At 38.9% G+C, this 26518-nt stretch overlaps 1 protein-coding gene across 7 annotated transcripts in view; it reads right to left on the reverse strand.

The window, feature by feature from the left end:
• ACSL6 (acyl-CoA synthetase long chain family member 6) overlaps positions 1-26518 on the reverse strand; it is a 113370-nt gene that overhangs the window by 3109 nt on the left and 83743 nt on the right. For 5 of the 7 annotated variants that reach the window (XM_087955332.1, XM_087955335.1, XM_087955336.1 and 2 more), the window contains 13 exons: positions 25973-26005; positions 24024-24075; positions 21650-21723; positions 19413-19490; positions 17949-18083; positions 13823-13957; positions 12175-12270; positions 11192-11264; positions 10573-10661; positions 8238-8354; positions 6517-6660; positions 5901-6002; positions 4228-4299 (listed from right to left, as the gene is read on the reverse strand). In XM_087955332.1, the coding sequence (XP_087811458.1) occupies positions 4228-4299; positions 5901-6002; positions 6517-6660; positions 8238-8354; positions 10573-10661; positions 11192-11264; positions 12175-12270; positions 13823-13957; positions 17949-18083; positions 19413-19490; positions 21650-21723; positions 24024-24075; positions 25973-26005 (1200 nt within the window). Of the gene's footprint in view, positions 1-4227; positions 4300-5900; positions 6003-6516; positions 6661-8237; positions 8355-10572; positions 10662-11191; positions 11265-12174; positions 12271-13822; positions 13958-17948; positions 18084-19273; positions 19352-19412; positions 19491-21649; positions 21724-24023; positions 24076-25972; positions 26006-26518 lie in introns of all 7 variants that reach the window. The other 2 variants (XM_026687451.2, XM_087955333.1) reach the window with 2 other exon arrangements.

Below are 26518 nucleotides of genomic sequence, written 5' to 3' on the forward strand. Positions count from 1 at the left end.
TATTTTATGTTGCTGAATTGCCTTGACATGTGTGTCCCTTCTTGTGCACAACCCAGAAGCTTTTGTGATTCTTTGCAGCAAAAATTACCAACCTCTGGTTTTGCTTGACTTTTCAAATGTGCCACCACTGCAATGTTTTAGGTGCCAGCCCCGCAGGTCCACCCCATTGAGCCCGCTGCACCGGAGGGACCTGCCCAAGCAAGTCCGAGCGAAGCAGTGCACCAAGTCAATGGGGTGAGCCTGAGAGAGGGAAAGTGAGAGAGAGAAAAGAAAGAGAGAGAGAAAGAGAGAAGGAAGAAAAGAAAGAGAAAAGGGAAAGAAAGCAAAAGGGACAGATGAAGAAAGACGGGGGGATGGAAGGAAGGGACAGAAAGAAAAAGAAATAAAGAGGGAGGAGAAAGATAATGAGATATCTATTCTAGTCCAATCACCTGCTCCAGCAGGGTTAGAAGGGTGTGTGTGTGTGTGTGTGTGTGTATGTGTTCTCCTTGTAATTTACCAGTACATTTTGATTTTGCCTTCTTCAGAATTGGCACTTTAAAACTTTGGGAAAAAGTAATTTTTTAGGGTGGAGCTCTGGTCCAATGGATCCTGTTTAAAGCCGCAACAAAATGTGAGAGCTTCCTGATAGTCTTGAACATGTTTCGTCCACAAAAGCTTTAATAGAAGCCAAAGATGTTTCAATGTGGAAAAGGGCCTCAGTCTAAGCTAGGCCTCATTTCAATCTGATGCATCATCTCTCTCTCTCTCTCTCTCTCTCTTTCTTTCTCTCTCTCTCTCCCTCCCAGACTGGCTTTGCTCTACTTTCCCAATGCGCCTGCGGGGTCGGCGCTTCGAACATGGATGGATTGATGGATGGATGGATACAGAGAGAGACAGGTAGGTAGGTAGATATATTGGTAGATAGGTAGATAGGTAGGTAGGTAGGTAGGCAGGCAAGCAGGCAGGAAGCAGACAGACCTTTTGGATGGATGGATGGGTAGGTAGGTAGGTAGGTAGGTAGATATATTGGTAGATAGGTAGGTAGGCAGGCAAGCAGGCAGGAAGACAGACAGACTTTTTGGATGAATGTTTGGCTAGGTAGGCAGGTAGGTAAGTAGGTAGAATAGATATTGGTAGATATATATAGAGGTAGGTAGGTAGATAGGTAGGTAGCTAGACAGAAAGACAGGCAGGCAGGTAGGTAGGTAAGCAGGCAAAGAGACAGACAGACCTTTTGGATGGATGGATGGATAGACAGACAGACAGAACGTGACAGCAGCAGCACTTTGGGAAAGTAAAGCAAAGCCGCCGTCACCGCATTCGAGGTGCCGGCTCCAGAGTGGTGCAACAGTCAATGGGATGAGCCTGCAGTGCCGGCGCCTTGAACGCTCCCCTGCTGCCTTTTAGCGCTCCTCTGCCAGCCCCCTCGGGGCGCTATGAGGCAGCAGGGGGCGTTCGAGGTGCCGGCACCGCAGGCTCACCCCATTGACTGTTGCACCAGAGAGGTTCAAGGGGCTCAATGGGGTGAGCCTGCAGAGCCGGAACGTCGAACACAGCGGCGGCACATTGCAAAAGTAGAGCAAAGCTGCCTGCCCTGGGCTTCCTCAACCCTGCCCTGCTCCAGGAAGGAGGGAACAGCCCTCTACGATGTGAGTGCCCTGAGTGGGGGGGCAGCTTGGGAGGCTGATCCCTGGCAGGAGGGGCGCCCTGTGAACTTGCTGTCAGGCACGACAATTACAAAGAGGGGCGGGCTTGGCTGAGCAGGATCCTGATATTGGGCATGTGGTCAAAGCCCCCCTTCCTCTGCCTCCCCCTATGTCAGGGGTCTGCAACCTTAAACAATCAAAGAGCCATTTGGACCTGTTTCCCACAGAAAACAAAACACTGGGAGCCCCAAGACATGGGTAGGCATGGCAACTCAATGTCACTCCCACTGAGTCACATGACCCCCCAGGTTTTGTGGTTTTCTATGTTTTCTGTGGGGAACAGGTTGCTCTCTCTTTCTCTCTCCTCCCTCCCCCATCTCTATCTTTCTCCCTCTATCTCCCTCTCCCTCCTTTTCTCCTTCTTATCTCTCTTTCTTTCTCTCTCCCTCTCCTTCTCTCTCTCCCCTCTAACTCTCTCTTTCTCTCTATGCCTCTTCCTCCCTCCTTCTCCCCCACTCCCCATCCCCCTTCCCAACTCCCACACCCAGGGAATAACTGTAAGGAAATTTGGCCACATTCCTTCTGTCTCTGGAACGATACAAAAATAAACCTTGCATCCCAAAAGGAGTGACAGTCAGGCTGTTACCTCACAGTGCTGCGGAATCCTTGCAAAACTGGGCAAAGACAGAGAGAGGCGAGCAGACAGAGCTGAATTGAGCCGAATCTATATCTCTCTCTCTCTGTGTATCTCGCGCTCTCTCACTCTCGCTCCCTGTCTGTGTCTCTTCTCACTCTCTTGGAAAGCCCTGCGTACTCTCCTTGGGGCTCTTCGCTGTCCCCTTTTCTTTCTTCCATTTGGAAATCTGGGCTGGCTGAAGAACAAGAGGAGGAGGTGGGGGGAAGCCTCCACCGCGGCTTCCGCTCGTTCCTCAGCTAGCCCGGATTTCCAAAGGGAAGGAAGAAAAAAGGATAGCGAAGAGCCTCAAGTAGAGCATGCAGGACTTTCCGAAAGTGTGAGAAGTTTCTTTTCTTCTTGGTGAGTTTTTGGAACTCCAGGTTGGCTGAGGAATGAATGCAAGCCGTGGCAGAGGCTTCCTTCCTCCCTCTCCCATCCTTCTTCTCTCGTGCGCACCTTCCAGGCCCCACCACAGCCGGCTCCATGGCTGTTCGCTGCTCTTGCAGCACCTGTGCAGCACACTCAAATTTAGTGCACTTTACTCCATCCCCTCCTCCTCCTCCTGGAGCCCATTACAATGCGGTGCATCGGAGCTGCTGCATTCAAGGTGCCGACTCCAGAGCAGTGCAACAGTCAATGGGATAACCCTGCAGGGCCTGGAACGCCCCCCTGCAACCTCTTAGTACCCCCCTGCCAGCCCCCTTGCCTCTTAGTGCCCCCCTAAGGCATCCCACCGCCCCCCCAGGGGGCAGTACTGCCCACTTTGGGAACCACTGAGTTACACAAAGACCTGAACTACAGCTAATATTTATTTATTGTACATGTTTAATGTTATATGGTTTTGATTTATTGTTTGTGTTTTGTGCTGCATACTACTTAGAAGGCTATTGTTCGAGTTCATGGGCCATATTAAATCTATTGTATAAATAATAAATTTTGCTCATGTTCTCACTTGGCATTTCACATACCTTTTGAATAGACTTTTAAAAATACATTTAAACATCAAAATAATAAAAATGTTCTGTGGCCTGAGAACAATTTAAAGATACTTTTTATCTTCCTTTTAGTTGCATAGGACTGTCACAGGAAAACATGCTTTTTCAATATTAAAAATATTTTAAATTTTTAGCATTGAAATTAGTTATGTGTCCAGTAATTATCTTTCTCTGGTTTAAAGGCCTTTTCATATATCATATTTATTACTTCCAATGAGGGGCACCATTGTGGGGCCGCGGCTTAATCAGTTGGCTTAATCTGGCTCTGCATACCATGCAATATATTTTGTGCACTCGGGCAGCTTGTAAATTTAAGAAATAAATAAAACACAAATTGTGACAGCGATGAAATGGTAGAAATGTAGGGTAGATTTCTGACAATCATTCACACAATTCTGAATATGTCTATTTAGGAATAAATCCCACAAAATGCACCCAGACATTATGTCAGATATGTCTGTATGGGATTAGATCTTAATGGTTTTGGGTTTTTTCTCAATAAATTCTCTTTCTCTGCCCTATGAGTGTACAATCTGTATTAGCGAATGTCTCCTATTTGAGTTTTGTAATTGTTACAAAAATATCTATGCACATATGAGAAAATAAGTATGCAGAAAACAAAAATAACTGCTTTATTTTCTAGGTCAGCTACAAGAATTAAGGGCTTGCATTTACTTCCCAGAACTGCTTTCAGGTTATTTTGATATGTACTACTGGTATCTATTAGAAGATATTTTTTGAAAGTGACTCATACAAATTTAAATAATAAAGATATTTTAATAAAAATAGAAGTTCCAGTGAATATATGGCTGAGCCAGAAAGCATAGTGACGCATGTGAGATTTGATATAATGCATGCAAAAATCCCCTCCTATTCATCTCAAAAAGTTCATCTCATTTTAGTCATCAATGTTTTCTTCACTATTTACCTGTTCAAATGAATGAAGTCCACTTTCTTTTCCTAATTGCACCATATCTTCCATTATAGCATGTTTCAGTTCCTAAATAAGAACATAAGACATCTATTTATAGCTATGAAGCTCAATTTAGCAACAAGAGAATATTAATATTAAAATAGTTGCCTCCTTTTTATGTGCTTGTTTGTTGGATAGGTAGCAGTGAAGGAGGCATGGAATGGCACAATGAAAAAGGTATGTACCACTTTAAATCCCACCTATTCTTCACACTGGTTCTCTCAATTCTTAATTTTGGCTTCATTCGCCCATCATTTGCTGTGGCCGTTAATTGATTTAATTTAATTGCCCAATAAAAAGAAATGTCCAAAAACCCTGATAGAAAGCCCTGTATACAATGTCCAAAAAGACCCCTTCATGTTTAATTTTCATGTATATGCCTGCACATCACACAAAGCTGGGCAACAGTACTGAATTTCTAGAGCTTTTATGCTGGATTTAGCATTAAGGCCTAAAAGAATTCATGAGCCAACACACACATGATGGGTTACCTTCCACTACAAGGAAAACAGTAATTCAAATGTGTCGGAGTGCACACAGTGTGACTATGTGAGACAACCCAGAAGCAAACACAGCACATAGGTTTGTATTTACATATAGTGGTTTTATCCCTACAAAAGCACATATACATATAAGTACTTTGATACAGGCCTTGAACAAACAGCAATCAGTAATCAGCTACACCACGGAAGCAAACATGGAGAAAGAGATACACCCTCACATGGCCTCTCTTATATTACAGCCTTTTAAAGCGGTAGCAATCAAATAACCCTGCTGACTCATTGCTACCATTGCATCATCATTACATCATTACTGCATTACAGCAGCTGGCCAGCTATTAAATCATCATTACCCTGACAAAATGCTATAATTTGCCAAGGTTATGCCAGTTTAAATATAAAACCATAGATTATGGGAAGAAGGAAATTATGATGTAATCTTAAGAAAGTAAAATATACAGTAAAGGCATTTATAACTGCTCTTAAATTGGAAATTGCTTTTTCTTCTATTTTTTTCTTATTTTTTCCCCTTTCTCATATATTCATTTTTCATTTCTTTTATTCCTTCTCTAAAAGTTGTATTATTTTCATTATTAAAAATTAACAACTTTAATAAAAATTAATTTTTAAAAAGCTGCCTACAATCCATACTTCCTGAGCATTCCTAACTATGCATTGCTTTCATATTACCCCATTCCAAATTCAAACGATCAGTCAGAAATGTTTGAATTTTCCTAACTTTTTAAATGTTTTTTTTAAAAATCCCTGACATTATATGATACTGGCCTCATCTGGCTTTTTCCATTTTCTGCTTGGTATTTAAAAATGGAAGAAGTTGCCTTATACTGAAATATTTTAATTTGAACCATTGTTATCACATCAAAAAAAATGGCCCTTCTTCTTACATCATGTTCTCCATAATGTACCCATTCAGAGTAATCTCCTTCCCATACTTAGAAAGTTGTTGTCACTTTAACAATAGCGGCCTCCCACAGAATTATTTATAGTACCCAGGGAAATTCTGATCCAACTAGAATTTTCATCTGTGCCTTTTACTTGCATAATTTTGCTAAAGGAGCATTGTACTTGTGTATTTGGACTAGAAAGCATAGGCAGAAGAGCACACACCTCATTGTTGCAAAGGTCTGTAAAAGTTCCATGAAAGCCCCTTTTCTTGGCCCAGCCTGGCATGACTTCAGCATCCGGTACAACTATCCCCACTAGAAAGGCCTGCAAGATAAAATTGGAAGCCATATTTGTGACCCAGCTTTTTGGCTTAGTCCCATGGTCCCCGAATGGTTAAACCAGTCATTATTGAATAAAAGCAGATGTATTGAATGAAAACAGATGCTTCATGCTCAAAACAATTGAAATATGTCATTTCAAATTTGAAAACATTTGCACACCTCCACTTGCTACTTATTCTGAAATGCCTCTTGCAATAGCAAAATAGCAGTTTCTAATAACTGAACTTATTCCAGAAGACTTGCGGCACCATCAGGCAATATCCATTCTCCAAATTATACTAGGCATAAAGTAATGTACCTATAGTTCATATATATAAAAAGAAAACAAATAATTATCTTGAGACAACTATGCCACATTCGTAATACGGAAGTAGTGTACCACAGAAGAAAATAGCTTATCTTCTTTGCTTAATTTTACAGGAAGTCACAATAGAGATTTCAAATTATAAGAGGTAGGAAGAGAAACTTGACTAAATTACAGAAATGCCAACAATTACCTGTAAGCTATCTCCATGCACATATATTTGGGAGACAGGTTCACTACGAATGTAGATATTTTCAATTTTTTCTGGTGCAATGTATTCTCCCTGAGCCAATTTAAATATATGTTTTTTTCTATCGATGATTTTGAGTGTTCCATTCTGTGAGTGAACCATAAAAAACAATTACGTTGATTAAGCAATAGAACTATATTTTAACAAAATGTCAACTATTTTACGTTTTGGAAAGAAAAACTAAAATTATCTCCATGGCTTAGGAAAACTGGCAGCATACAGTACAATCCTATACTTACTTAACAGAAAGAAAATCTGCTATTATGAATGAGGCTTTCCATCTAGTAAATGGTTTTGGGATCACAATCTTACACTTTATTCAATCACATCAATAATTTGTCTTTTCTCTGAAGATCCCTCAATAAGACAGCCAATGTTTTATAGTGGCTAAGTTTTCAGGAGGACTGGGGAGATTTAGGTTTTAATCCATCCTCAGCCATAGAGATTTTGGTCATTTGTGGTCAAACTCTGTCATTCAATCTACTTCATAAGATTGGAATTGGGAAGACAATGAAGGGTGCTTCCCACCCCTCCAACTGAGCTCGTAGAGAAATGACCATAAAGATAACAAATAACAACAACCTGAACAACCAAAAGGGTGAACAAATTAAACTCAGATCTCCCTGGAGAAACCCTGATACTTCCTTACTACATTACACTATCTCATCATCTATATTACTGATCCTCTAACTACAGCCCGCGGGATGGATACAGTCTGCCAGTGCAAAGTATTCGGCCCGCGGAGTGGTGCGATTCAGCCCTGCCCCTTGCCCCTCGGCATCGGCCTTATCTTCCAGCGAGCATCCACTCCAGCTGCACTTCTGGTTAGTTATTTCACCGGTTGAGCTGCACTTCTGATCACACCGCTTCTGCTGAAGATAATGCTGAAGGGTGCAAGGGAGGGCCAGCTGACTGAGGGGTAAAACACCGGTGCAGCCACATGATGCAAGGCTGGTGGGTGAATAGGGGAGGGGCTGCTGCCGGCTTGTAAACTTGCTTTAAAAATGCTTTAAAAACAGCCTTTCACAGTGTTATTCAGCTCCCGATCCTTGTCTCCTAGCTTTTTCAAAATCAGCTGACACTAATTCAAATGCAACTGCAGTATAATGCCTGAAGGAGAACTCACACACTGCTTTGATTCTTGCCATGGATAAAGTACATCCACCAAATTGGTTGCTGAACAATTTTGGTAGCTGTGTGTGTAATACACATGCACAAGTGTGGCAAAAAGCAAATCAGTTTGTGAATTCTCCTTCAGGCCTAAAAAACCTTTAGCCCTGTAATCCCAAATAATTCAAAAAAGTAGTCTGTTCTCCTACCCCTTCCTTGGCTGCCTCCCCTGCTAGTAAATAGTAAATAGATTCCTTGGGTTGAGCAAGTACAGCAAGGACAAAGGCAAAATGGACTGCTAAATTGGCCACGCCCACCCAGTCACATGACCATGTAGCCATGCCCAGCCAGCTAGTCCAGCCCCCCCAAGTCTGAGGGACCATGAATTAGTCCCCTGTTTAAAAAGTTTGAGAACCCCTGAACTATATACATAAATATTGGTCCCAACTCATTTAACCCTTTATCATTTCCAAAAATGTCCCAAATCAATGAAGATATCGCTTTTCAACTTTATTCTTAATACAGTAATGAAAAGTTAGCAGTTCAGTACATACAGACAACCACTTTCCAATGTCCCCTGTATGAAGCCAGCCATCCTTGTCCAAGGCTTCAGCTGTTCTCTCTTTATCTTTTAAGTAGCCTTTGAAAACATTGGGACCTTTGACACAGATCTGAAAGAGAGATCAACATACTGCTTAACAGTAAGAGTAGTAAACAGCTTACTGTTTACAAAACAGCTGCTAGATGTGAAGCAAACATTTTTGCAATGAGAACTAATTAGGTTATATGCTGTTAGGGTAAGAGACTAATATGGCAATTTCCCATAAAGAAGCACAGACTATAAAGGGACTTCAAGCATTCATTTGGGCTGATATCCCCAATTGCTTCCAGCAAACCAGTGCTGCCAACCTTATTCACCATTGCTGTAAGCTGCCAAGAGTTGTTTGAATTTTGCAGAGTAGAACTATTATAAATAAAATTTTGATAGAAATCCAACAAGTACTGGTTAATATGGAATACACGTTTAATAAATAATAATAATCCCAAAATAACTGGAGCACCACTTGAACACTGCTGGTATTGGCAAAATCACCACTAGTCAATTACAAAAGCCAGCTTTACTTGGAACAGCTTACATCCTGTGACGATGTCTTTAATATCATCAATTTCCACATCTGCCTATCCCAGGTCCTTAAGAAGGACTCAATAAGTGAATAAAATTGCCAAATCCAGACTAAACATTTGGCTGTGTGCGATGAACCATAATAAATAATGATCTTCTAACCCTGATAACAGGTGAACAACGGTTCTCTGCTCGACTATTATGCAGATGGACCTTGGTTAACAATGGAAATTGGGGCGGGAATTTCTATCATTGAGCAATGAGGTCATACTGTGCAATGTCATGTGACTGCATCGCTTAGCAATGGCTATCCCAGAAGTTCCCATTGCCATAATTAAGCAAGGGCCTCCTGGCAACTTCCTGCTTACTTCCAAAAAAGCAAACTCAATGGGGAAGCTGGCAGGAAATTGCAAGTCCCAGGGAGCTTGGGGGCAGGTAACTGGCCACCATAGCCCAGTGCGAGTGCAATCAGGCCAGGGAGGTTTGGGAGTTCCATATTCACTCCCGGAAAGTCCTCTTTTGACATTACTTTCAGAGAACCGGTTCTGAAGCAGCAAAAGCAAAAGGGATTCCTGTATTTTCTGAAAGTTCCCAAGAACCCTTGGGGGTCCTCCAAAACCCTCTCAGAAATCTGCAATATCAAAAATATTTGCCAGGTACTGAAGATATTTGCAAAAATATAAAAACAAGGTCACTCTTATTATTTATTTGTTAAAAGGATGTATTTGTGAATACAATATAGTATGGTGTGTTAATATCTAATGGATTTAATACTGTTTTTGTACATAATCAATTAAAAAATTTAATATGGTAAATATTAATAAATATAACTCATACAAACACAAGCTCTTCTGGGGATCCTCCATATTTTTTAAAAGTGGAAAGGGTGCAGTGAGAAAAGAAATTAAGAAACACTGCCCTACAATAAGAAAGCTTGCAAGGACCAACTTTCATTATATATAATGGGCCACCCTAAAACCAGGGGTGGGATTCAAATTTGTAACAACCGGTTCTGTGGGCGTGGCTTAGGTGGTGGGCGTGGCTTGGTGGTCATGTGACTGGGCACATGGCTTGGTGGTCATGTTATCGGCTGGGCGTGGACAACTCAATATCACTCACATCAAGGTATGCATCTCCTCCCCTGGCCTCTCATGACTGTGGGGATGCTGCAACAGTTGTAAGTGTGAAAAATGATCACTTTTTTTCAGTGCCATTGTAACTTTAAATGGTCACTCCACACAAGCAAAGTACCAGAAAAGGAGGCGGGAAAAACTCCAGAGACATTCCTGAGACAGGAAGTCTAGTCCTGCCAAGAATGTAATAAGGGTTAACGTAGAGGCAGTTTCTGTAAGCAACACCAGAATGTTTCCTTCCTGTCTTCCTTACAGGATCAGGCCAGTAATTTCTTCTAACAACCGGCTCTCCGAACTGCTTAGAATGTTAACAACCAATTCTAGCGAATAGGTGCGAACTGGTAGAATCCCACCACTGCCTAAACCTACAATGCTTTAATATTGCAGAGAGTAATCCATGTTCCTTCCGTATCAGTTAGGAACATTCTTGTTACTATCAAATGGACTATCAAAAGAATGTTATGTATATGATTTTTCTTCTAGCAAATTCCTTTTCAACCTACAATGGAACATATTTTGAAATGCTCTATTTTGGTTCCTGTTCTACAGCTCTTATTTATAATAAATGGTGCATTTAAATCTGTAGCTAAGAAACAGAAATGAATAAGTACCAATACTGTACACACACATTACCTCTCCCTCTCCTTTGGAAGAAAAGTAATTCAATTCTTCAACATCCACCAATTTAATAAAATTACAAGGCAGAGGTGCTCCAACGTGGCCTGAAAATCAAATTAAGAAATATGTGGTTTCTTCTCTTAAAAAAGTAAAACCCACAGCAGATCGTTATCACATAGCTATCTGCATATTAATGAAATAGTGGAAGTCAGGTATGTGTAATTGAGTGTAAAAAATTAATTACAAAATCACAGTATCTCACAGTGAGATTGGTAGAGGAAGCAGCTAATGCACCCACAGTTTGTCTCTCCCTGGAGAGGGGGGAAAACAGTACAGAAATAGACCTGCAATTTATCACTAATATTGAAACTAGGATCCCAGTAAGCTACATGATTACAGTGATTTACATAACAGCATTTTGCTTAGCATTACTTATACTTTCCACCGGGGGTAAATTATTGATTGGTTTTAAAAAGAACTTGCCTGTTTGGCAGAGGACATTAAATGAGTCAGAAGCAGCCTAAATAGATAATTGTCCTGCAGGCCAGCATGTTTTAGGATTCTGGTCTTGGTGCTTTCAACCTTACATGACCACATTCACCTGTCTTTTATGAAGCTCCTGCCTCGTTGTTACCTGATGTCCAATCTCCCGGAGTGGTGAAGGTACACCCAGCTGTACACTCTGTTTGACCATAGCCTTCATAAACCTGTCAAAGAAACATTGTTTAAACAAGACACCAATGTTAGCTTTTTATTTAAAAACTGGGAGAAGTAAAGTTCTCTGCTGTGGTCAGAAGGGAAAATTCGATCATTCAGAGTCACTGACATTGCCCCTGTATGAGCCAAATTTTTGGTTCTTGAAATAATGAAATTATAAATGGTGGTTAATGTTCTTTCTTCTTATAAACTCAGAAAGTGGAGTGCGAAAGGTTTTTTGATTTTGTTGCTAGGCTAGGAAAAAAATTAAGTCGCTGAGAGCTGAATTATTAATAGCCACTAATAATAACATTTCTGAGGGCTAATGCTGTAAGCTCTGTCTTGACTAAGGAAGAAGTAACATTTATTCCTGCAAAGAAAGGAAGAGGGCATTGTAAGTCTGGATCCAGGATGTTCTTAAACCCCTGAAAGGTCGAATATGTGTCTACTTAAATAAAGGAAAGTGACTGTATCAAAATCCTGGAAAAAAAGGTTGGCTTGTAGACAATCCCATTTGGGAAACACAGATTTATCAAACTTGTATGCTGCCCATCTTGCCAAAGTGGCTTACAGACACTGAATAAAATGCAATCTAAAATATTAAAACAATAAGGGTCTTAAATTTAAATTAAAGATAATTTCAGGATGGTAGGTAACTAATCAGCAGAACTGGAAGGCAGAAAAATGGCAACTGCCATAATAATAATAATAATTCAAACCAGTAATTTGGCTAAAGTTGAGAGAGAGAAAAATATCAAATCTGGCCTTTCCTATGATTCTTATAAAACATAAACATTCTTATAAGAGACTGATCTTGTTAGGATAGTGACAATTTCTATTATGAATGTATCTGATCCCCACCTGATCCTTAGGTAGAATTACAGAAAAGGAACATCTTAATAATCCTCTAGTAGAACTTACCTGACATCCTAATGCCGCTCGAAGGAAACCCAGAACTGTAGGTGAAGCAGGAGCAGCTCCAGTAACAATCATCCTAACGCAACCACCCAGGCTTGCCTGTTAAACACAATTTTGAAATACAACATAGTATCATCTTATCATTTATTACTTTGAGAAAATACCAACATTCTCCATATAAGCAACCTTACTCCTCACAAAAGTAATTCCATCTTTGCTATTCTTTCAGACCTTCCAAAAGGCTTTTTGCAGGGAGCATTGATAAATATGCAACTCCAGAAGCTCTGGCACCAAGAACGGTAGGAGAGTTGGTTTTAGGTTTTCTGTTTTGCTAGACTTCTCTGAATCTGAGTGCTGGATCACAGTGTATACACTGCTCAGAGCCACATTTAACTGGAGCGGTATATAAGCCCTGGTAATAAAATAATTAAAAGGTGTCTGCAGGAATGATGTGACTGTCCACAATGTGCAAAGACAAAGGTCAAAGGTCTGTTCATGTTGATTAACTAATGTCTGAGACATAAGTGGGACTGCTCGTTGCTGCTTGCAAGATAAATTTTGCTGTAATTCCAAATGCCTGAATATAGATAAACCTCAAGTTACGATATTAATGGATCCTGCCCACCAGCACAATTGTAACCTGTGATGGTCCTAAAGCAGGTCATTCATGTGACCAACCCAATTTTACAACCTATTTTGCGATGGTTTTTAAGTGAATCATCACAGTGGTTAAGTGAAGCTGCAGTTGTTAAGCAACTGCCACAGTCATTGAGCTAATGAACAGGTATGAGCCATGGTGGCACAGTGGTTAGAATACAGTGCTGCAGGCTACTTCTGCTAAATGCTGGCTATCAGAAGTTCAGCAGTTCGAATCTCACCAGGCTCAAGGTTGACTCAGCCTTCCATCCTTCCGAGGTGGGTAAAATGAGACCCAGATTGTTGGGGGAAATATGCTGATTCTGTAAACAGCTTAGAGAGAGCTGTAAAGCACTGTGAAGTGGTATATAAGTCTAAGTGCTATTGCTAGCTATGCAGTTTTGTAAATGCCAATTTTCAGCAAAAACATCATTAAACAATGGTCACATAACCGCAGGACACTGCAAACAATCATAAATGCAGCCCAATTGCCAAGCACCGAAGACGATTCAAAGACGATTTAAATATGTGCACTGTATTTCAGGTCTTAATGTACTTTCCAAACCTCATTCTCCAGTACTGTTATCAAGATCCCCTAATTTGTTGAAAAGGATCAATAATAACTCAAATCTTGCTGCACACAATTCAAATAAATAAATAAAACAAAGAAAAAAGTAAATTAGCTAAGCAATCCAGCAGGATAAGTATTTGGCGAATGGGAAAAGAAGGGCAATTTTTAAAAAAAATCTGCCTCCCATAGCAAATTCCTGCACGTTTCTACTCTAGTTGTGATTTAAGGAAGATTTATTTGCACCAGTTTACACCAAAGGAAAAATGACTTGATTTTAACCAAGCTATTTTCCCATTTTTATCACCTGAATTCAGTGTATGCTCGGGGCTTCACCCATCCTTACATTTAAACTAGCCTTTTTAAATGCCTTGAGAAACATTCAGGGTAAATTGCATCCCTATTGTGAGCTATTCTCACAAGATCCAGTTTTTAATAAAGCCTTACCTGTATTTTGTTAAAGAATAATATATCCCACACACTGTCATTTCTAACGATTCCACTTTGAACTTCTGCTTTTTTACGACTGGCAGCAAATTCAAGAAGCCAGCGTTTCACAGGAGTGTCTGCTTGACTAAAAATCTACAAAGAGGTGTAAAAGAACAAGGAGAAAGGCAAGGAAATGTTACTTTCACAGAAAAAAAAATGACAAGAAGCAGATGTATTACTTGTATAAGCAGACATGACTCTAAAAATGTCTTCTTTTCCCCTTTGATTCAATCGATCCAATTCTCAGGGACTTTGTGGACAAATCCCTGCAGTTTTCTTTGCCAACTTTTTTAGAAGTGCTTTGTCATTGCCTTCTTTCTAGGGCTAAGAGAAAGTGACTGGTCCAAAGTGTCCCAGCTGGCTTTGTGTCTAAGATAGGATTAGAACTCATGACATCTCCTGATGCTTTAACCACTAGACCAAACTGGCTCTCACAATTGTCCTTAGTTGTATACAATTTCTGGAATCAATATTAGCTGCATCATAAAGCTATTACGAAAAGGCTAATCTGTTACTATTTGAATTATGCTCTATTTATCTTCATTCTGCAAGGAAATTAAATAACTGAAATCTAAATGGAGATTAAGATATTTTGAGAATTTCTAGATGTTTAGTTTGGCATGTTTATACATAATTATTTGGGAAATTATGGCAACAGAATAAAGAGGCATCTGGTAATGGCAGGGAAATTATCAGCTCTTAAAAAGCCAATTGTGGCTGATCTTTAATTTTATTACTGTCATATAACACAGCAATTATGCCAACTCTTCAGGATAAATCATTATAATCATATTTTATACAGTTTTACCTACAAAAAGGGTAAAGAACTGATATCAACTTCATTTATGTTGCATTAATCATTCCACAAAACTATATACTGCCTATCAAATGGATACGTATTTGTACACAGATAGTCCTCAACTTACAACCACAATTGAGCCAAAAATGAGCCAAAAATTCATGTTGCTAAGCAAGAATAGAATAGAATAGAATAGAATAGAATTCTTTATTGGCCAAGTGTGGTTGGACACACAAGGAATTTGTCTTGGTGCAAATGCTCTCAGTATACATAAAAGAAAATATACATTTTCACAGCCATCTTTTTGACTTGTGCAGTATACAGGTCCTCAATTGAAGGCAGGTGGGTAGTAATTGTTTTTTCTGCAGTCCTAATTACTCTCTGGAGTCTGTGTTTGTTAAGTGAGTTTTTCCCCATTTTACAACCTTTCTTGCCACGGTTGTTAAGTGAATCAGTGCAATTCTTAAATTAGTAACACAATTGTTAAATGAATCTGGCTTTCCCATTGACTTTGCTTGCCAGAAGGTCGCAAAAGGGGATCACATGACTCTGGGACACTGCAACGGTCATAAATGTGAGTCAGTTGTGAAGCATCTGAATGTAGATCCACCATGGGGATACCGCAACTGTCATAACTGTGAAAAATGGTCATAAGTCACTCTTTTAAGTGCTGTTGTAACTTCAAACGGTCACTATATGAACTGTTGTAAGTCAAGGACTACCTGCATATGAATATAGTGCAATAACAAGTACATTAAAATGCAGGCTAAAATAACATTGAACAATAGCCTAAGCTGCAATGGAGTATATGTTTTATTTCAAAGAGAATATAGTCTTTATCTTTAGGAGAAGATAGATGCCGGTCACATCTACCCGAGCCGTCAGAGCACGGAGGCAGGGAATGCTGTGGGTCCAATCCCTGAGGAAGATACACTTGGTGGGACCCAGAAGAAGGGCCTTCTCCGTGGTGGCTCCCTCTCTCTGGAACTTCATTCCCCCAGACATTAGAATCGCCCCTCTAATACTCTTCCAGAAGGCACTGAAAACCTAGTTCTGCCAGCGGGCCTGGGGAACTCATAAATGCTTGTGTGATCTGCTGTCATTGGGGTGAGGGGTGGGAGTTGGGGGGTGATTTTTTATTTATTTTTTTCCAGATTTTGTTCTATTGTACTTAATTTATTTGATTCTTTTTGTTAGTTTTTATTGGTTTGTTTTTTTTAATATGGTTTAAATTCTATAAGCTGCCTCGAGTCGCCATGGGCGAATAGGCAGCAGTATAAATTCAATAAATAAATAGTCAAAAGATTGCCATAAGGGATACCAACTTTCTTTCTGGATGTTATAAAAGAAACATCCATCGGACATATCATTTAATAATGATGGTGATAATGTTATTACTATCCAATGATGCTTGCAAAAGCTGGGCTGTTGTAGATGTAAAATATTTTCTCAATTATCCTAAGTAACTTGCTGCTTAAAATCTTAAGTGGTACCAGCAGAAGGTTGATAAATGTGGTATTCTGCTGTCCCAATACAAGCCCCACCCCTTTTGGTCCTTTGTCATGATGTCCCATAGATGCCCATATGCATTGAGCTAGCAACACAATGCTGCTTTTGTCATTCTGATGAAAGCAGGAAGTTTTCTTAGACATCCATTGGAATCAAATCCTGATTTGCAAGTGCCTTTCCCTAATGTATTTGAAAAATCATTATAAAATTATAAAATAAGGTACGCAAATTCTGCATCAGTGTTATGTTTTTGTTAAAAACAAAATAAACAATTTGGTTTCAGAAAAAAACTATCCTGTAATCTGCAACTCTTACACTGCAAAAACATATGGACGACACAACTCGACCAGGGCAAAGCAATTGACGCAATCTACATAGACTTCTGTAAAGCCTTTGATTCAGTGGTACACGACAAACTACTCCTAAAAATAAAATCCTATGGTATCTCTGGTCAACTGAATAACTGGATAGAAGCATTCCTGTCAAACAGACAACAAATGGTCAAAATCGGGAGCGTTCTATCAAATCCAGTACCTGTCAATAGTGGTGTCCCCCAGGGCAGTGTTCTAGGACCAACTCTCTTCATACTCTACATAAACGACCTCTGTGATCATATTAAGAGCAATTGCGTTCTCTTCGCTGATGATGTAAAGCTGTTCAATACCACAGACAATACTGCTACCTTACAAAAAGATCTTGACTATGTATCTGAATGGTCAAACAAATGGCAACTTCAAATCTCAACAAATAAATGCTCTGTCTTACATATTGGCAAAAAAATCAGAAAATAAAATACAAGCTGAATAGTCAAGATCTTGTTGATGACCCAAGCTCTGTAAAGGACCTTGGAATACTCACCTCTAATGATCTAAGTGCTAGAGCCCACTGCAACTACATAGCCAAAAAGGCATTAAGAGTTGTTAACCTAATCCTACGAAGTTTTTTCTCTGGTAATATCACACTACTAACCAGAGCATACAAAACATTTGCTAGACCAATACTCGAATACATCAGTCTGGAACCCTCATTACGTATCTGATATTAGCACAATTAGCACAATTGAGAAAGTCCAGAAATATTTCACAAGAAGAGTTCTCCACTCTTCTACTCGTTGTAGAATACCTTATGCCACCAGACTTGAAATTCTAAAACTAGAAAACCTTGAATTACGCCGTCTTCGAGTCGGACTTAAGCATGGTATATAAAATCATACATTGCAATGTCCTACCTGTCAATGAATACTTCAGCTTCAACCATAACAACACAAGAGCACACAATAGATACAAACTCAAAGTAAACCGCACCAAACTTGATTGCAGGAAATACGACTTCAGCAATAGAGTGGTCAATGTCTGGAATACTCTACCCGACTCTATAGTCTCTTCCCCAAACCCCAAAAACTTTAACCTTAGACTGTCTACTATTGACCTCACCCCTTTCCTAAGAGGTCTGTAGGGGCGTGCATAAGCGCACCATCGTGCCTACCGTCCCTGTCCTATTGTTTCTCTTATTCTTTTATTTTTCTTATATGTACCCATTTCATGTATTCACAACTATGTATACACTTATACTTATTATCTTGTAAACAATTGGCAAATCAAATAAAATAAAAATAAAATAAAAAAATAAAAATAAAATTAAAGTAACCAAGATCTAGCTATTTGAAGTTCAACATTAACACCATGTGACAAGAAGAGCAGAATGGCATCACTAATAAACATGCCCAAGCATAATCATTTTTTCCTTTAATTTGCCCACACAAATTGTAAGAAGTACCTTATCGTACATCCTATTGAGTAGCCTTGGTACAACAGGAAAAATGGTCGGACGCAGAGCTTTCATGTCATCAGACAACAAGCGAATATCCCCTTGGAAGAAGCCAATTCGTCCCCCGTGACAATACACTACAGACTGTAATGAAGGAAAAGGAAAGAAATTAATTCCTGTTTTTACCCAATAGGTCCCAAATGTGCCAATATGACCCAAATAAAACCCATATAGTACTCCTTAGGCATCTTTCTTATTGGTGATACTGCAAAGTTACTATTAAATAACTCCTGATAAGAAGATCCTATCCAATAGTCTTGGCCATGTCATGTGCATAACAGAACAAGTGTCTTGTGTTCTACCATTAGGGGACAGGTGATTCTATCAAAGAATGCAAATCTGCTTCCTTGTAATACTGATTTACTCAAAAAGCCAGCAGTGATGGATGACAGCTATCCACTCTGTATCTCTTGGCAAAGACATTCCATTAAAAATTTCAGCACTAGGCAAACAACTAGCTGTGAAGTTTAGGAAAGACAGTCTTTGGAAGAGAAGTAGTTCGTTACATGCTGCAAGTTGTAAGTTTGAATAATCAATTTTAAAAGAATTAAGAATTAAAAGCATGCTTTTCCTAGCGAAGCAATAAATATATATATTAAAACAACAAACTTTCTGGAATAACTGAAATTTTAGGTTTAAAGCAGTCACTGACAGGACTTGTATGTAATTTTTAACTATGGTTAAACTATGCAGAAAGAACAAAGTTCACCTTCTGTTTTAGATTAATAGCAATAGCACTTAGACTTATATACTGCTTCACAGTGCTTTTTATAGCCCTAAGCAGTTTAGAGTCAATATATTGCCCTCAACAATCTGGGTCCTCATTTTACTGACCTCAGAATGATGGAAGGCTGGGTCAACCTTGAGTTGGTCAGGAAATTAAGTCCAATTTAACATGTTTCAGAATAATAAATTAAGGATAATTGTCACTAGAATTAGTGGAAAGAGCGTCAAAACACAGTTTGGGGAGATTATTTGTTTTCATGAGTCGAATAGGATGGGGCATGGGCGAAGCCAGGCATAGGTGAGTCATTCTTATAATGCTATACTATGATTCAGTGCAGTGTTTTTCAATCTTGGCAACTTTAAAATGTGTGGATTTCAACTCCCAGAATTCCTTAGCCAGCATGCTTGTTGAAGTCAAACATCTTAAAGTTGCCAGGTTTGAAAAACAATGACCTAGTAGCACAACTGGGCCATCTCATTGCCTAGTCATCCCTTTTTTATTGTTCAGCAGGAGAAAATGTTGGCTTCCACTGACACGGAGGCCTTACCTGTACCATTCGCTCAAACATGTGTGCTAAAGGCAAATAGGAAATGTGTACATCCTCATATGTAGGAGACCACTGACTCTGGAAAAAAAAACACAACAGGGAGCCCCACAAGGCCTGGTCAGTCTAGGCAGTTTCTTACCTGTATCACTCTCTCAAACATGTGAGCCAAAGGTAGGAACGAGATGAGTACATCGTCCTGTCTCGGAAAGATCACTTTCTGCAGATGAAGGGCATGGGAGACAGAAAGGAAAGAAACACTGACAGGAAGACACAACAAGAAAGTCATAAAACAATAAAAAGAAAAATGGCACCAAGAGGAGCAAAAGGGGGGTGTTTAGAGATTATTACGTGAGAAAAGAGAACAGTGTTTGAAATAATGCGTTAGGCCACGACACCAATGGAGCTATGTTAGCAGGAGTGGTAAGTAACACAAGGGTGTAATGCAGAGAGCTCTCTCCACTGTACAGGGCACCAAAGGTGTCCGTTCCTAATCACAACACCAAAATGACAAAGTGTGCATCGTATTATCTATCACTGACACAAATCCTGCCCTTTCATATTTGCATCTTGATAATTGCGCAGTTGTGCAATTACAGAAGGAATGGAGTTTGTATCATGGCACATATTTTATCCCTCTGTCCAACCCAAATCCCCATCTTCTCCAGACACCTAGGCAGGGCCTGTGTGCTCTGAGACCTGAGCTATGATCATGCCCTCTATTCAAGCATCTCTGATGCCAACTCAAAATGCCCGCTCCCCAAAACACTTTATTTTTGTATTTTTACTGCTTGGAGTTTCCCCCAAACAAATGCCTCTTTTTAACATTTTCAACAAAATTGACCAATTACTAAACCATAAGTTCAAGTGTCGATGCCACATGGGTTAGGAACATATTCGAGACCAAGTCAAACCATTTAGCTAATAGACACTCTATTTGTAATGGAAAGACAGGATATTCATTTATTTATAGAAACATCCATCTATTTATTTACTGAAACATTATCATTAAGATAATAAGATCCCTTTTCAGCATAAGCCACCCGGAGTCGCTCTAGTAAAGAGTGGGCAGCATATAAATAATAAAATAAATAAAATGAAATAAAATAATAAAATAAAGTAAAACAAAACAGCTAGCATTTGGACAATTACAATATCAGACTGCAAGACTTATCCTCCAGAAGAATAAAATCTGTGGCCTATAATACTGTTTGATCCCCAGATTCATCTGTCACATATTTATCAGATCAGTTACATATTGAGATAGGGCTGGAAAGGGTTCCTATGACATCCTGGCTAGTTGGAGCTAAGTAGTGCTTTATGTTGTGTTTCATTCTGGTTTAGTGCACTATGTGAACCCATCCATAATAGGTTAGTAGAATGTTTCAACAAGGCCACTTACAGCTTGTTTAATAAAACATAGTTAATCTGATTGAACCCAATTAGCATAAGGCAATCTCTGAGTCATAAACAGAATATAGCATGTGATGCTTTTATGAGGATGAGATATAATACAAAATTCATAGCCAAGTAAATTCTGTTTATCAGTCAGACATTAAAGGGATGGGAATTCTTCCAAGTTTTTAAAAAATATCATGTTATAAAATTAACTTTGTAATCTTGCCTTCTGGATGCCTGTTCATGCTTCCATGCTTTAAATTACATGCATTCTGTTTGCTGCTCTGCTCACAAAATATTGTAGATAGAAGGGACTCCCTTTCCATTTTTTTTCTTTAAATGACTAATATTTTTTAAAAATATATTTTTCTATTGCAGAAAATCAATTTATGTATACTGTGGATCGAGGTGCTCGTAGTGATAATTGTAGAAAGGCCATGATCAGCCAGGAGCTGAAAGAGCTGGCATGAGAGAAAGTAACATTTGCATTTCTCTGACCCATTTTAAAAAATGAAGACTTATACTATACCTGTTACTGAAATGGACAGCAACAATATTTAATAGTTATGGTTCTAAATTCATTTTCTTTTCCCCAAACTGCTTTCTTCACCTGATCCAAATTTAGTCATGTTTCAAAAAGACCACTCAAAGTAACTTCACTTGGCAATGTTAACTAGTTACACTGATTTCAGTGTGTCTGTCTGAAGCTTTAAGTTGGAATGATCCTTTGTTTGTTTGTTTGTTTGTTTACCCACCCTTACCCACTCACCCAAGGAAAAAAATTCTTAAATTCAAAAAGCACAATTGGATTTTTGCTACTATTAAGCACTAATTCAGTACTTAAACCAATGGCACTGGAAATTACAGTCATGACTCACAAGCAGTGTCCTAAGACAGTTTCCTATCTTGTAGGTGTTTCTATTTCCAAAATTATATATAGCTCATTTTGCTGTCCGGTTTTAAAATAAATAGCGTATTCACCTCTGTCACTTTCAAAAAACCTGAAAAATCAGCCACCACATTTCCATGAGTCAGCATAGCACCTTTTGGGTTACCTGGAAAATGGAGAAAGAAGCATCTTACCAAATAAACCTTCACCTTTACCAGCTAGAAAACATGGGCAAAGTAATCAGCACCACAGAGAATTCTTTCAAAATCTGTTTCTTATTTGCTAATGTGAACTGATCTTTGACAGGATGTGCATTGTCAGCCTTTAAATGCCTGTTTAGTACTTACAGTTTAAGACGTTTTCACTGCTGTAGTATCAGTGAAGTCAAGATGGGTCAATCAAATAAGTCACTTCATATGTACACAAAGGGACCATACCAGAGATTTCCTATGAACAATTATTGTTCTGATGTTGAAACTTGGTTCCCATAAGCTTTCCCTTCACTGAACTAATGGTGAAATTTCATCATCTACATTAGGAATAAACAGCTCCCATCTCTGCCCCTCTTTTAAGGACAACATTTCAGTGGTGGGATTCACATTCTTTTACTGTTGGTTCTGTGGGTGGGCTTGGTGGGCATGGCAGGAGAAGGATACTGTAAAATCTCCAGTCAGAGGTGGTATTTGCTGGTTCTCCAAACTACTCAAAATTTCCGCTACCGGTTCTCCAGAACTGGTCAGAACCTGCTGAATACCACCTCTGCAACATTTCCACCATGATAAATCCTTTGGAAAACACGCCCAATTTGGTGGAGAGTGCAGAACAAGGAGCCCCAGGCAGGTCCACCCATCATTTCTCTGATGCTTGTCTCAAAGGTGCTTTTTCAGGAGGCAAAGGGACTTCCTTGTTTTTCTTTCTGAAGACATTTTGCTTCTCATCCAAGAAGCTTCTTCAGTTCTGACTGGATAGTGGGGAATGGAAGGATTTATATTCCTTGTAGACAGCTGGTAATTTGTATTACCAAAATGCAAAACCAACCCCCACCCCACCCCCAGAAAGTCCAGTTGCCTCCTGAAAAAGCACCTTTGGGAAAACTGTGACCTGGATGACTGAGAATCTTTACAGACTTCTCTGATGCTTGTTTTCTTCTCTTCTTTTTGCCAATTCCCTTTTCCTTCAGTATGAGGCTAGCACAAACTTTTAAAATCAGATGCTCTACTAGAATCACTCATATTTTAAGCATGCTCTACTAGAAGATGCTCTACTAGAATCACTCATATTTTAAGCATAATATATTTGAAATCACCTTTTTTTTTGTTTCAGAGCTATCTTTGAAAATAATCAGCTTCTACCAGGGTTCAAATGTTGATTTGTATTAGAGCTTTGTATAGAATCTGGAACTTAATGCAGTCTTTCTACATCACTGTCAGGTAGTCTCCTACAACCAAGGCCAATTCTCCTACTGCTATCTGATGGATAGCGACCAAGATGTTTTCCTTCAGATATTTATAGACTTGAAAGTATTAAGGAATGCATTAAAAATGTAGTGTTTGAGGGTAGGTAGGACATTTCTTCAAAAGGAGAGGCAATGAAATATGCTTTAAAAATCCAAAGTATATGACATTTGGATTTTGCTTGTTCCAATTTTATTTTCTAAATATCTTTTCTTATTGTATTTAACTTAAGATAAATTTGAACTCATGAGGTCAACTTCCAAAACACTAAGTGAAATATAATGTATTTAAAAATAGATAATGTTTCCAAATGTATACCTCACATATTGAGCAGATAGATTTAGAAAAGAAATAATGAAAATATCTGAATTAAGTACATTCTACTATAGTAGAGAAAAAAGCCATGTGTATGATTATTCATTTGTCAAATTAAATAAATCAAAACAAAAATCAGAACTAGTATTATCAAAATCCAAGAAGCTAAAATTTTACTATTTTGGGAAATACGTTTTTGCAGAAAAGGAAATAACCATTCCTCATGTATTTGACTACCCTCTTCAAACTGTTTGGAAATTGCAATTTCTATACATATAGCTCCAAGTCAAAAATAATGAAGTAAAATAAGAAAAAGATCAACAGGGGAAATATTTAATAAAGTCATTCTAGGCAGAGTTCAAAGATCTTTGAATACAAGATTTTAATTCTAATATCCATTGGAGCTGAAGTTAAATTCACAGTGGGCCAAATGAGTCATTCCATCCTTGAATATAACCAGTTATTTACCAGTATAAATATTTTAACTTTTCAAAATATATCTCATCAGTCAGGACGATAAGCACTTTGTATTTATATATACCATTATGTTTTTGCATCCCCCCAAATATTATAAAATATGTAAAAGTAATCAAAATTAAAATGTACACATTTCTATTCATAAACATTTTAAATGGGTCTAAAAAGAGATAAACTATATTTATGTTAAATTTCAACAGCATTAAAGTGATAAATTTACCTGTGGTACCACTAGTAAAGCAGACAATTGATAGATCATCTGGGTGAGGAGGCTAAAAAAATATCATAAGAATAAGAAATACAATTTCTTGCATCATATTTATCAGTTTCAAAAACAATAAGAAGAAATAATATTATCATTTTTAATGCAATCATTTCCATAGGGTGTTGCTCACTTTCTTTTTCTCCCCCAAATCTGGTTCAAAATATAGACCTTACTTAACAACTGTCCTGTTTAGTGAGCTTAAAACTACAGTGGTACCTCCGTATGCATCATAAATTGGTTCCCGGAGGCGCAATGAGTTCCAAAAATGATGAGTACCAAACAATTTTTTCCCATAAGGAATAATGTAGTGAGTTACAAGGCAGCTAACAAGTTCCAGCTTGTATGTTGAGTACCAAACCAACAATGAGTATCAGGACAAAATTTTTGCATCAAAATGCATTGAGTACCAAATCTGATGAGTTTGAAAGCAACTGAGTACCAAGGTACCACTATAAATGATGACCTAGAGAAAGTAAAATTTTAACTGATCCCTACACTTACAATTGTTGCAGGGTTTCCACAGTGATTGAGATTTAAGCATTTCACAATGAGATTGCAAGTTCATCACGATCAGGTGATGTCTTGTTTACAACCACATCACTTAGCAATGGAGTTACCAGTCCCAATTGGGGTTGTATGCATATACTTTTTTGAGAATAGACCATTATGCTAAAGTCTTACATTAAATTGTATGCACCTTTATTTGGGGCTGAGCTGGACAGAATTAAAGAACTCCCTGGCATCCCTGTTTGTAAGACAGCACAGACAGGGAGTCAGCTTTTATCCAGAGACTGACAGCTGAGGCTGCCATCCTGTCTTCATCTGCACTGTACACACACACACACACACACACACACACACACACACACGGAGGGAGAGAGGGAGGGAGGGATGCACTCTGTATGTATTCTGGAAGGTGAAACTCCTATCTCAGCATTGGACTTGAAGGTGAGGGAAACTTCTGAATAGGGCTATTAAGTTATCAGAGACCCAATACCTTCAGAATTCATGGTTTTTGTTGCTTTTAATTCTCAGAATCCTCATATTGGTTGTAAAGACACACAAACTGTTAAAGTCACACAAAAGCAGAACCTTTTTCTGCACAGAAAATTTTGTCAAATGCCATTCACACCATGAGAAGCAAGAAACCAGCTTCTGCTCAGTAATATTCTTCCATGGCAGTAGAAAACAGCACCAAATAATTAATTTTTTTATATTTTAGTCCTGAACATGCCAAACATCGCACATGAAGATCAGTGGTGGGATTCAATTTTTTAAAATACTGGTTTTGTGGGCGTGGCTTGGTGGGCGTGGCAGGGGAAGGACACTGTAAAATCTCCATTCCCTCCCCACTCCTGGAGGAAGGGTACTATAAAATCCCATTCCCTCCCCACCCCACTAACCTCTTTTCTAGCTCCGTTCTCCTGTGCAGGGCAACAAAAGAAGTCCCAGCCAATCAGCTGGGACTCGGGAGGCAGGGAATAGATGGGGGCAGGGCCAATCAGAGGTGTTATTTGCCAGTTCTCCGAACTACTCAAAATTTCCGCTACCGGTTCTCCAGAACTGGTCAGAACCTGCTGAATACCACCTCTGATGAAGATACAGGAATTCTCTGCATAAAAGTATTCATGTATTCATGTTATGGTGTCTCTTTTCTGAATGAACAGTCAACATTTTTAAAATGCTGTTTCCCTGTATCCCTGAAGTGCTATTTATAAGCAGCTTATTGAAAAATTCACAAAAACATCTGTACCACTAAATTTTCCACTAAAAGAAATGGAATGTGAACAAACAGCCCATACTATCATGTGTTATTTTCATTCTTTCCTTGAACACTGAATGGTGTATTTAGCCATTTGTTTATGAGAAAACACTAAAGATAGAAAAGGATGGTTTATACTCACTACAGGAGCATGCCAGCACTCCCGACCACAGTTCTGAAGAATATAAGAAAATAATCATGATTCGTACTTGTGATAATATGTGAGCAGTTCTCTGGCCTGACGTTTCCTATTGCTGTTTACTTCTTTAAACTTATGTCATGCTGTGATATACTGACAAGACTGGACTAATAAAGCAGTTTTACTGTGTCAAATTAGATTTTTTAACCTTATTAATTAAATGGAATACTACTTGGGTGTAATGGTTAAGACATCAGACTAGAAACCAGGAGACCGTGAGTTCTAGTCTTGCCTTAGGCACAAAGCCAGCTAAGTGATGTTGGGCCTTTCCCTCTCACTCAGCTCTAGGAATCACTCAAAGGCAAATCACTTCTAAAAAGCTTTGCCAAGAAAATGGCAGGGACTTCCCCATACAGTTATCAAGAGTTATTACTGATTCAAAGGCATTAAAAAATCAAATTGTGGTATTTATTGACTTTGTCTTGTCTTCGCTTGTTTAAAATAGTCTTTCTTCAGCATATTAAAACATACCACATTTATTCTCACCTC

The sequence above is a fragment of the Notechis scutatus genome, chromosome 2, assembly GCF_049901735.1.
Source record: "Notechis scutatus isolate UNSWTSFEM ecotype Mainland chromosome 2, rNotScu1.2, whole genome shotgun sequence".
Classification (NCBI taxonomy): Eukaryota; Metazoa; Chordata; class Lepidosauria; order Squamata; family Elapidae; genus Notechis; species Notechis scutatus.